Source organism: Onychostoma macrolepis, chromosome 02 (assembly GCF_012432095.1).
Source record: "Onychostoma macrolepis isolate SWU-2019 chromosome 02, ASM1243209v1, whole genome shotgun sequence".
In the NCBI taxonomy this organism is placed as follows: domain Eukaryota; kingdom Metazoa; phylum Chordata; class Actinopteri; order Cypriniformes; family Cyprinidae; genus Onychostoma; species Onychostoma macrolepis.
The window spans coordinates 28875577-28889003 of NC_081156.1; the positions used below are offsets into that span (position 1 = coordinate 28875577).

The 13427-nt window shown below is 35.1% G+C and overlaps 1 protein-coding gene and 1 long non-coding RNA gene across 2 annotated transcripts in view; both read left to right on the forward strand.

Annotated features, from left to right (window-relative positions):
* The window catches only part of LOC131528640 (NACHT, LRR and PYD domains-containing protein 1 homolog), an 18221-nt gene continuing 4794 nt past the window's right edge, over positions 1-13427 (forward strand). Inside the window, 10 exon segments of the mRNA XM_058757931.1 lie at positions 1-324; positions 477-725; positions 826-888; positions 1738-2022; positions 2025-3232; positions 4057-5336; positions 6131-6208; positions 12492-12566; positions 12716-12859; positions 12960-13115. Coding sequence (XP_058613914.1) covers positions 312-324; positions 477-725; positions 826-888; positions 1738-2022; positions 2025-3232; positions 4057-5336; positions 6131-6208; positions 12492-12566; positions 12716-12859; positions 12960-13115 — 3551 coding nt within the window. The 5' untranslated portion in view covers positions 1-311.
* Positions 7659-10496, forward strand: LOC131532453 (uncharacterized). The gene is made up of 5 exons (XR_009268904.1): positions 7659-7823; positions 7939-8010; positions 8160-8303; positions 8466-8557; positions 10479-10496. It is a non-coding gene; the product is annotated as an uncharacterized LOC131532453 (long non-coding RNA).

Here is a 13427-nt window from a genome sequence, read left to right on the forward strand (position 1 = left end):
ACATGCAAACATTTTATGATTTATTGGTATTTAAAGTTTATTTCAACTGTTGTAAAGTAGAGGGACACCACTTGCCACCACAAATGAAGAATGACTCAAACACAATACAGTAAGAGGCAACCCATGACAAACATCGAAACTGCTTTCATTTTAGAAGGCGGAAGTCCTGCTGCTCTTTGAATAACAAATTCCGTTACACTGAGTGAGTTTTGCGCTTGTGTGTTAGACACGTTAGATTTGAGAAAAAAGTAGCCTACCTGGCTGATTATATTATATTATTGTTCGCGGATCAAGGTCTGTTATCCGACACGATGAGCAGCTTTGGTAAGTGAGAGAAACGGCGCGATCTAGTTTGAAACTCTATGTTGTACAATTAAACAACTAACCAGTTTTTATAATGATGCGTTTTAAATATACATTGTTTTGTTGTATACAAATCATCGTAAGCAACGATGTATGATCATTTTTATGCCCAGAGGCCCAGTTTGTGGATATAAACTGCGCAGCGCTTATTCAGAAGGTTACCTCAGTGAAGGCAATAGCAGATGAACTAACAAAAAAGGACGTGATACATGATGAAACATATTCAGAGATCAGAGCAGAACAAACCAACCAGGGCAAAATGAGAAAGCTATTTGAAGCACTACATGCTGGAGGAGACAAAGCGAAAAATGACTTTTATTATGCGCTGAGAAATCATGAGCCATTCCTCGTCAGAGACCTGGGTAAGAATCTACAGTTGGTATTAATTGAAGAAGTTCATAAACTTAAACCTACCAGTATGGGTAGTCTAATACGACCTGTCTTGTGGTTCTTGATAAACAGGTGGTTACAGTTGGAAACACAAGCTTCCTGATCCTGATTCCAAAGTAGCAACCAGACATAAAAGTGAGTTTTTCCTGTTATTATGAGTAAGTCACTTTATAGACCTCTTCAAGCCTGTAGTTCAAAAGATCAATATTTACCATGTGTTGTCTGGTTTGAGTATTTTCAGAGCGCTTTGCAGCTTTGACCTTTATTTTTGAATTTGCCAGTTTCTAGATAATCACCCTGCATTACATTTTGTTATCAAATTAATCTCGGTGTTAACTTTTTGTAATATGGGAATTGCATGGGTGATATAATGCATTACTTTCTTGCATTCATACTTTTTGGAGCATGACAGCATTGCTGAGTGGATCAGGCACACTGGGGATTTCTGGAATCAGGCAGAGTGATCTTGATTCGGCAAGCAGCCAGAAAGAGTTAGCAGGTAGAACAGGCAGCAGAGAAGAGCAAAAGTATCAATGGGCTCATGCGTCATTGGACTAATCAGGTAGCAGGTAGTAAAAACACTCAAAATTGTTCTCCAAAAATAACAAGACTTTAGAAGAAGCTTTGAGCCTTCAGGGTATACAGTAAATACACACATGAACGTCCTAATGCACAACAAGAGTCTTTGTCACTCATCTGGTGGTGAACTACAGTTTTTTTTCTTCCAAAAGAGGAACTGATATTTCCTTTTAGGGGTCATATTTAAGCAGACAACAGAGGCCCTGAAAGTTTTCATAGTTGATGAAAAAAACTTGGTTGAGTGTACACACAAAATACAGTGTTATATTTTCATATATTTAAGTTTGTTCTTATAAGATATGGGGGTGACTGAGATGATCAGCCATTGTTAGCCATTTACATGTTTGTTACTGGTTAGTCTTTTTTAAAACCATCAATGTCAATAACTGTTATGTTTTTCTATAGGTTGGAGTGACATGATTCTTAAGTATAAAGCATCAGTCACTGATAAATGTAAGTTTGTGATCGAGTTTAATCTTCCATCTGATGAATGTGTGGAGCTGGCAGGCCGTTATACTGAACCAGTGATCATTCAGAATAGCAAAGAGCAAGCTGAGAAATACTATCATGAATGGGTGAGGTCCGTACACCCTTTTGGACTAAAGCCATCATCTCAACTGTTATCAAATGACAAGAATCACAGCATCAGAATAGACCAGCTGTTCAGTCCCGACAGTGATGGAAACACACCAAAACTGTGATTCTCAGTGGAGATCCAGGCAGAGGGAAATCCTTCATGTTACAGAAGATCATGTTGGACTGGGCTTCTGGAGGACTTTACTCTGAAAACTTTGATGTAATTTATCTTTTGAAGTGTGATGAGGTGAAGTGTCTTTCCCAGGAGATGAGCTTGAATCAGCTCTTGAGCTGGAGCTGCAGCTTAACATCACATCAGATCTCACAGACACTGGAGTTAACACCAGAGAAAGTCCTCATCCTCATTGATGGAATTGATGAGTTCTCATTTGATCCATGCATTCAAATATCATCACCCTCTAATCCATCGCAGCAAGCTCTACCAATGGACATTCTTAGGAGTCTGCTGGATGGACAGATCCTGCCTGAGTCTTTCCTGCTGGTTACCACCAGATCAGATGCTGATACAGTGATGAATCTCCTCAAGGGTCCTCAGCGTTTCACTGAGATTATGGGCTTCTCTGAGAGAGGGGTGCAGGAGTACTTCCAGAAGTTCTTTCAGGATGAGAAACTCTTCAGGAAAACATATGAGAGTGTGACGATAAATGAAAGCCTCCTGACTGCCTGCTCTGTGCCTTTGCTGTGTTGGATGGTCTGTTTTTGTCTGAAGAAACACTTCACAGATTATGATCATGTGATGAGAGAACTAAAGACAACCACCTCCATATATGTGCACTTTGTGTCCACTCTACTGGAGCATCATGACCAGAGTCAGTCTGTCCTCACCATGCTGAGGAGTCTGGGTCAGCTGGCAGAGGAAGGGATGAAGAAGCAGCAGGTCTTTTTTGATGAAAAGAGTGTAGCCAAGAATGGTTTAGATCCTGCTACTAGTGTGTTCTTGTATAAAGGTAGTTTAAAAATAAAAGACAAACAAGAGCCAGTATTTAGGTTTATGCATTTCAGCTTTCAGGAGTTCTTCACTGCTCTTTATTATGTTTTACTGGATGAGGAAATGTCCTGGTGGAAAATCTGTGAGCTGGTTGACAGGGTGGAAATGAGGGATGCAATCTACAGGCCATCACCAGAAAGATCAAATCCCTTTCTTTCAGTCATGATGTTTCTCTGTGGTCTCTTAAATGAGGAGGTGAGCAGCTCACTCTTTGAAAAGATTAAGGAAACTGTTCCTTACAACATGATACTGAAGAAAACACGGCAAGGAAGTCTTCTAAGAATGGCAATATACCATGAATGTGAACAGTTATTTGTTCTCCACTGAGAGAATTGTCAGGGAAGCTCTGAAAACACACAGGTTCATGGATCTGTCTAACATTTCTCTGAGGAGCACAGACTGTTGGGTGCTGCTGTACTGTCTTCAGTGCTGTTCACACATCAGAGACCTGAACCTCATGTACTGTGATTTAACAGCCGAGAAACTCAAGATTCTTCAGCCAGCGCTCTGTATGTGTGAGACTCTGAGGTCTGTATATACACAAAGTGTCATATATATATATATATATATATATATATATATATATATATATATATATATATATATATATATATATATATATATATATATATATATATATATATATATATATATATATATATATATATATATATATATATATATATATATATATATATATATATATATATATATATATATATATATATATATATATATATATATATATATATATATATATATATATATATATATATATATATATATATATATATATATATATATATATATATATATATATATATATATATATATATATATATATATATATATATATATATATATATATATATATATATATATATATATATATATATATATATATATATATATATATATATATATATATATATATATATATATATATATATATATATATATATATATATATATATATATATATATATATATATATATATATATATATATATATATATATATATATATATATATATATATATATATATATATATATATATATATATATATATATATATATATATATATATATATATATATATATATATATATATATATATATATATATATATCTTTTGAAGTGTGATGAGGTGAAGTGTCTTTCCCAGGAGATGAGCTTGAATCAGCTCTTGAGCTGGAGCTGCAGCTTAACATCACATCAGATCTCACAGACACTGGAGTTAACGCCAGAGAAAGTCCTCATCCTCATTGATGGAATTGATGAGTTCTCATTTGATCCACGCATTCAAATATCATCACCCTCTAATCCATCGCAGCAAGCTCTACCAATGGACATTCTTAGGAGTCTGCTGGATGGACAGATCCTGGCTGAGTCTTTCCTGCTGGTTACCACCAGATCAGATGCTTGTACAGTGATGAATCTCCTCAAGGGTCCTCAGCGTTTCACTGAGATTATGGGCTTCTCTGAGAGAGGGGTGCAGGAGTACTTCCAGAAGTTCTTTCAGGATGAGAAACTCTTCAGGAAAACATATGAGAGTGTGAAGATAAATGAAAGCCTCCTGACTGCCTGCTCTGTGCCTTTGCTGTGTTGGATGGTCTGTTTTTGTCTGAAGAAACACTTCACAGATTATGATCATGTGATGAGAGAACTAAAGACAACCACCTCCATATATGTGCACTTTGTGTCCACTCTACTGGAGCATCATGACCAGAGTCAGTCTGTCCTCACCATGCTGAGGAGTCTGGGTCAGCTGGCAGAGGAAGGGATGAAGAAGCAGCAGGTCTTTTTTGATGAAAAGAGTGTAGCCAAGACTGGCTTAAAAATAAAAGACAAACAAGAGCCAGTATTTAGGTTTATGCATTTCAGCTTTCAGGAGTTCTTCACTGCTCTTTATTATGTTTTACTGGATGAGGAAATGTGCTGGTGGAAAATCAATAATCTGCTTCACAGGGTGGAAATGGGTAATGAAATCTACAGGCCATCACCAGAAAGATCAAATCCCTTTCTTTCAGTCATGATGTTTCTCTGTGGTCTCTTAAATGAGGAGGTGAGCAGCTCACTCTTTGAAAAGATTAAGGAAACTGTTCCTTACAACATGAAACTGAAGAAAACACTGCAAGGAATTCTTCTAAGAATGGCAACATACCATGAATGTGAACAGTTATTTGTTCTCTACTGTCTGTATGAGCTCCAAGATGAGAGATTTGTCAGGGAAACTCTGCAAACACGCAGGTTCATGAATCTGTATAACGTTTCTCTGAGGAGCACAGACTGTTGGGTGCTGCTGTACTGTCTTCAGTGCTGTCCACACATCAGAGACCTGAACCTCATGTACTGTGATTTAACAGCCGAGAAACTCAAGATTCTTCAGCCAGCGCTCTGTATGTGTGAGACTATGAGGTCTGTATATACACAAAGTGTCATATATATATATATATATATATATATCTGGAAGATAAATTCTTCAAACAGTGGTAAATGTGATTCTTATTAAGTGAGGGTCTTTTTTTAAGGATTTGTTTACCCAAGCAAAGTCTCTGAGAACTTTGCACTTCTGGAGAATCCAGAGTAGGTTGCAGTTCTGGAAAATGGTGGCGCTGGACACTAAATGGTTCCTGATGGTTTCACACCTAATTCTTCACATTAATTTATAATCCTTTTGCAGTTAACATAGTCTTTTCTTCTCCACCTGTTTTTTTTCTGATCCTACTGAGCCAATGAGCATTTTACTGTCCAGAGGTCTTGCCTTAAATGTGCATTTACTGTATTGCATTAGTTTTGAATATTTCTCATGGGGATTTAATACTTTTTGACTTTTCAGTCTGAGTTAAATCTCTATATAAGGCGTTTTTCACTTCCAGCCTTCATGGACAATTATATATAATTTATAAATGATTAAATACAAAATTATTAGTAGTTATTTAAGATTGATGTGGTTTGGAACTGGTAAAATGTGTTTATATGCAAAAATCAATTATAGATACTCAACTATGGAGACAGTTCAGATTCTGCTGTAAAGTAGCTCTAAAAGAAAATAATGTCATTAGCTCATGTCAGTTCAGTTGATTTAGTTCAGATTAATAACAATGTGAAGTTAATCAGTTCAGTATAATAAAATATTTAGTAAAAAAAAAAAACATTTAGTAAAACACATTCACAAATTATTATTGTTATTATTATTATTTTGACTCAAGGTTGTCAGTGGAGCACCTGTTAGAAGCTGGAGATTTGATCCGAAGTCTTGGTGAATCAGAAATCTTGAGATGGCTGAGGTAATTTAAACAGACTGTGTCATACATCTAATACAGACATATAAAATATCAGTTTACCTAAATATAACAATTTATTAGTTGTTTTGATAAGTTATCTGTCTTTCTGACTTGGTAGAGTTCAAGAGGATGAATACAGTGCTGAGAGTCCCAGATGGTCACTTGACTTATTCGGTCATGGAGATGTCTCGTAAGAAACTTTTCCACGTACACTGTAATCTTTCTTTTAAAGAATAACTTTTAGAATAATTATATAGTCTTACAAATGTTATGTATGTTTTCGAACACTGCAGTACAGTGCTGTTATCAAATGTACATCTGTGTCTTTGTGGGTTTCAGTTTGTCTTTGAGCTCCTCAGAGGAGAATCCATTATTTCCAGCAGTCTTAAACATGAGTCTTACATGTTCACAATCAGAGATATCCAGCACTGACTGGACACTCTTCTTACAGAAACTCAGCAAGACAGGAAAATTAGCAGATGAGTAAGAACAATATTCATTTTGTAATTACTCTATTTATCTCATCAGTAGATTTGTTGTTATTCATACATTTTTTGTGGTCAAATATATTTTTGCAGTTCTTCAGTTCTTGATGAGCATGTCAGTTTGCTGCTGTCTTCATTTCATTCTGTGGGTTTGAAGGTGCTGCATCTGAAGCTGGTCAGTCTGAATAAGAGCTGGGCTTCTGGGATCATTTCACTCGTCCAGACCTGCACCAGTCTACAGCAGCTCATGTAAGAGGATTTGCCTTAATTCATGTAATTGATTTCTTCTCAAGGAACAGTGGCCAAATAATACACTTTAGTCACATATAAGGTCAAACCAAAGGCATCTGAAAAAGAAAAAAAAATCAACAAATAACAAACTGAATGTGCCAAGGAGAGGTAGAGCAAATGTTTAAATTGAATAAAGGCTTGAATTTTCATCTTAAACCAAGCTATTGTATGGCTTCAGATCACTAGGACTTTTGCATAATTTTGGAATATAAGGTTTGAAATGACGAGGTTAATGATGACTGATAATATTATTTATTGGGTAAACTATCCCTTTACATCAAAATGCAGCAATTCCACATTATAGATTTGTTCATTATATAATATCCCTCCCTCTCTGTGCTGCAAGCTAACTGAACAATCACTAACTAAACTGTAAAGAACTCAATGAATTGCTGACAGCATTGCCATTGTACAAAACACATTTTTATAGTACATTATTGTGAATACTGATGATGTTTGTGTAACTTCAATGTTGTAGTGTCAGTGTCACTGGATTGATTTTGGAGGAGGGGCTCATGTTAATGAAGAAATCACTGACGGATCCACACTGCTCTGTGATCATTGAAGGGTTTGTGTGCTCAATAGATGTGTATTTGACCTGTCTGAAGATACATTGTTTTAGAAGCTTGTTTTTAAATAGGTTAAGACCAATAACAATGTGAAGTTAATCAGTTCAGTATAATAAAATATTTAGTAAAAAAAAAAAACATTTAGTAAAACACATTCACAAATTATTATTGTTATTATTATTATTTTGACTCAAGGTTGTCAGTGGAGCACCTGTTAGAAGCTGGAGATTTGATCCGAAGTCTTGGTGAATCAGAAATCTTGAGATGGCTGAGGTAATTTAAACAGACTGTGTCATACATCTAATACAGACATATAAAATATCAGTTTACCTAAATATAACAATTTATTAGTTGTTTTGATAAGTTATCTGTCTTTCTGACTTGGTAGAGTTCAAGAGGATGAATACAGTGCTGAGAGTCCCAGATGGTCACTTGACTTATTCGGTCATGGAGATGTCTCGTAAGAAACTTTTCCACGTACACTGTAATCTTTCTTTTAAAGAATAACTTTTAGAATAATTATATAGTCTTATAAATGTTATGTATGTTTTCGAACACTGCAGTACAGTGCTGTTATCAAATGTACATCTGTGTCTTTGTGGGTTTCAGTTTGTTATTGAGCTCCTCGGAGGAGAATCCATTATTTCCAGCAGTCTTAAACATGAGTCTTACATGTTCACAATCAGAGATATCCAGCACTGACTGGACACTCTTCTTACAGAGACTCAGCAAGACAGGAAAATTAGCAGATGAGTAAGAACAATATTCATTTTGTAATTACTCTATTTATCTCATCAGTAGATTTGTTGTTATTCATACATTTTTTTTTGTGGTCAAATATATTTTTGCAGCTCTTCAGCTCTTGATGAGCATGTCAGTTTGCTGCTGTCTTCATTTCATTCTGTGGGTTTGAAGGTGCTGCATCTGAAGCTGGTCAGTCTGAATAAGAGCTGGGCTTCTGGGATCATTTCACTCGTCCAGGCCTACACCAGTCTACAGCAGCTCATGTAAGAGGATTTGCCTTAATTCATGTGATTGATTTCTTCTCAAGGAACAGTGGCCAAATAATACACTTTAGTCACATATTAGGTCAAACCAAAGGCATCTGAAAAAAGAAAATCAACAAATAAGAAACTGAATGTGCCAAGGAGAGGTAGACCAAATGTTTAAATTGAATAAAGGCTTGAATTTTCATCTCTTCCTTAAACCAAGCTATTGTATGGATTCAGATCACGAGGACTTTTGCATAATTTTTAAGACTGAAACTCCAGTCCCCGTTTGTTGTAAATGCGATCAACTATTTTCTTCAAAACATGTCCTTTGTGTTAATTGGAATATAAGGTTTGAAATGACGAGGTTAATGATGACTGATAATATTATTTATTGGGTAAACTATCCCTTTACATCAAAATGCAGCAATTCCACATTATAGATTTGTTCATTATATAATATCCCTCCCTCTCTGTGCTGCAAGCTAACTGAACAATCACTAACTAAACTGTAAAGAACTCAATGAATTGCTGACAGCATTGCCATTGTACAAAACACATTTTTATAGTACATTATTGTGAATACTGATGATGTTTGTGTAACTTCAATGTTGTAGTGTCAGTGTCACTGGATTGATTTTGGAGGAGGGGCTCATGTTACTGGAGAAATCACTGACGGATCCACACTGCTCTGTGATCATTGAAGGGTTTGTGTGCTCAATAGCTGTGTATTTGACCTGTCTGAAGATACATTGTTTAAGAAGCTTGTTTTTAAATAGGTTAAGACCACAAAACAAATGCATCTGAAAAAGAAAATCAACAAATAAGAAACTGAATGTGCCAAGGAGAGGTAGACCAAATGTTTAAATTGAATAAAGGCTTGAATTTTTAAGACTGAAACTCCAGTCCCGTTTGTTGTAAATGCGATCAACTATTTTCTTCAAAACATGTCCTTTGTGTTAATTGGAATATAAGGTTTGAAATGACGAGGTTAATGATGACTGATAATATTATTTATTGGGTAAACTATCCCTTTACATCAAAATGCAGCAATTCCACATTATAGATTTGTTCATTATATAATATCCCTCCCTCTCTGTGCTGCAAGCTAACTGAACAATCACTAACTAAACTGTAAAGAACTCAATGAATTGCTGACAGCATTGCCATTGTACAAAACACATTTTTATAGTACATTATTGTGAATACTGATGATGTTTGTGTAACTTCAATGTTGTAGTGTCAGTGTCACTGGATTGATTTTGGAGGAGGGTCTCATGTTACTGAAGAACTCGCTGACGGATCCACACTGCTCTGTGATCATTGAAGGGTTTGTGTGCTCAATAGCTGTGTATTTGACCTGTCTGAAGATACATTGTTTTAGAAGCTTGTTTTTTAAATAGGTTAAGACCACAAAACAAATGAGTTACTTAGATATAAATAGAAAATATGAATAGAAAATATGAATCTGAAAATCTGCAAAACTTCAGAAATGTTAGTTTGTCAAGTGTCAAAGAACAGGACTGGAGTCACAGCTGTAATGAGAAAGTGGAGATTCATATCGAACCAAAGGGTTTGAAAAAGATAAAAGGGTAAGATTATTTTATATGTTTTTAGGCTAAACATGCACCAAAAATGTTAAGGTATTCACGTCAGGTGAATAGGGTAAACATTTTAACACGTCACCATACTTTCCCCAACTGAGTGCATTAAGACAACTGTTTTATAAATTGTTTAAATATGTTTATTTAATTACACAAAGACATTGTGTAATTAAACATGAATTTGCATTACATTTCTCAAACAAAAATCTGAACATTGTATAAAGCCTGTTTCAAACTTCATTGTTTCATTTCATTGGCATATTAGAGTTAGGGGTTTTTAAGAGGGCATTTCTTTCTTTTTATTACTCCAAAAATAATCTGTCTGTCAATTCTAGCTTTGCCTCAACACCCACCACCCCACCCAGAACCATCAGTAAATGTTAGTATTATTTCACGTTATTCATTGAATTTGTCTTTTGAATATTCAAACAAGTAGCATTTTTTAAAATGACGTGAATATCATACGTGTAGTTGAACATGTGTCTGTCTATCCAGCATTCTCAGAGTCGGCTGCATCTCCAGGTCAGGAGCCGTTCCTCACTCAGGGCAGGAGGCTGGACGAGCAGAGGGCAGGAACAGGAAAGAGCCTGTCAGGCCTGCACACCCTATCTGAACACAGCAGCACTAGCAGCGGACAGATGATCCTCAGCCAGGTCATGGCCATCACAGACGCCACTGAACCAGACGACCAGTTAAGATCATTTTATATGTTCTTTTATGTTTTAGACTAAACATGCAGCAAAATGTTATTCACATTAAAAGACATTCACGTCAGGTGAATAGGGTAAACATTTTAACAGACGTCACCATACTTTCCCCAACTGAGTGCATTAGGACAACTGTTTTCTAAATTGTTTAAATATGTTTATTTAATTACACAAAGACATTGTGTAATTAAACATGAATTTGCATTACATTTCTCAAACAAAAATCTGAACATTGTATAAAGCCTGTTTCAAACTTCATTGTTTCATTTCATTGACATATTAGAGTTAGGGTTTTAAGAGGGGATTTGTTTCTTTTTATTACTCCAAAAATCAGAAAATACTGTGATGGGTCAGAAAAAGGAATAAAATGTTATAAATCATTTGAATGCTATATTAACAAACCCCTCTGTAAAAACCTTCAGAATACAGACATGAATAAAACTATAAAGTTTGGTGTAAGTGCTACTGAAGTGGAGATATCCGTCTCATTTTGAGAAAATGCCCTTTAAAGATTATTGAAATCTACAGATGCATATATATATATATATATATATATATATATGTACTGTATATATAGTGCATGCATAATTATTAGGCAAGTTGATATTCTCTTCACCTCGTCTTGCAGAGATGGACTAAAAATCAACTCTCAAAACTTACTGCCAGATTCTGGAAGATAAATTCTTCAAACAGTGGTAAATGTGATTCTTATTAAGTGAGGGTCTTTTTTTAAGGATTTGTTTACCCAAGCAAAATCTCTGAGAACTTTGCACTTCTGGAGAATCCAGAGTAGGTTGGAGTTCTGGAAAATGGTGGCGCTGGAGACTAAATGGTTCCTGATGGTTTCACACCTAATTCTTCACATTAATTTATAATCCTTTTGCAGTTAACATAGTCTTTTCTTCTCCACCTGTTTTTTTTCTGATCCTACTGAGCCAATGAGCATTTTGCTGTCCAGTGGTCTTGCCTTGAATTTGCATTAACTGTATTGCATTAGTTTTGAATATTTCTCATGGGGATTTAATAATTTTCGACTTTTCAGTCTGAGTTAAATCTTTTTTTTTTTTTTTTTGGCTTATATTAACTGTAAAAGAAAACCTGCTTAATAATTATGCACACCTGAATATAAGGAGTTTTTCACTTCCAGCCTTCATGGACAATTATATATAATTTATAAATGATTAAATACAAAATTATTAGTAGTTATTTAAGATTGATGTGGTTTGGAACTGGTAAAATGTGTTTATATGCAAACATCAATTATAGATACTCAACTATGGAGACAGTTCAGATTCTGCTGTAAAGTGGCTCTAAAAGAAAATAATGTCATTATTTAGCTCATGTCAGTTGATTTAGTTCAAATTAATAACAGTGTGAAGTTAATCAGTTCAATATAATAAAATATTTAGTAAAAAATTATTATTGTTATTATTATTATTTTGACTCAAGGTTGTCAGTGGAGCACCTGTTAGAAGCTGGAGATTTGATCCAAGTCTTGGTGAATCAGAAATCTTGAGATGGCTGAGGTAATTTAAACAGACTGTGTCATACATCTAATACAGACATATAAAATATCAGTTTACCTAAATATAACAATTTATTAGTTGTTTTGATAAGTTATCTGTCTTTCTGACTTGGTAGAGTTCAAGAGGATGAATACAGTGCTGAGAGTCCCAGATGGTCACTTGACCTGTTTGTCGGTCGTGGAGATGTCTCGTAAGAAACTTTTGCACGTACACTGTAATCTTTCTTTTAAAGAATAACTTTTAGAATAATTATATAGTCTTATAAATGTTATGTATGTTTTCGAACACTGCAGTACAGTGCTGTTATCAAATGTACATCTGTGTCTTTGTGGGTTTCAGTTTGTCTTTGAGCTCCTCAGAGAAGAATCCATTATTTCCAGCAGTCTTAAACATGAGTCTTAAATGTCCACAATCAGAGATATCCAGCACTGACTGGACACTCTTCTTACAGAAACTCAGCAAGACAGGAAAATTAGCAGATGAGTAAGAACAATATTCATTTTGTAATTACTCTATTTATCTCATCAGTAGATTTGTTGTTATTCATACATTTTTTTTTTTGTGGTCAAAAATATTTTTGCAGCTCTTCAGCTCTTGATGAGCATGTCAGTTTGCTGCTGTCTTCATTTCATTCTGTGGGTTTGAAGGTGCTGCATCTGAAGCTGGTCAGTCTGAATAAGAGCTGGGCTTCTGGGATCATTTCGCTCGCCCAGACCTGCACCAGTCTACAGCAGCTCATGTAAGAGGATTTGCCTTAATTCATGTGATTGATTTCTTCTCAAGGAACAGTGGCCAAATAATACACTTTAGTCACATATTAGGTCAAACCAAAGGCATCTGAAAAAAGAAAATCAACAAATAAGAAACTGAATGTGCCAAGGAGAGGTAGACCAAATGTTTAAATTGAATAAAGGCTTGAATTTTTAAGACTGAAACTCCAGTCCCCGTTTGTTGTAAATGCGATCAACTATTTTCTTCAAAACATGTCCTTTGTGTTAATTGGAATATAAGGTTTGAAATGACGAGGTTAATGATGACTGATAATATTATT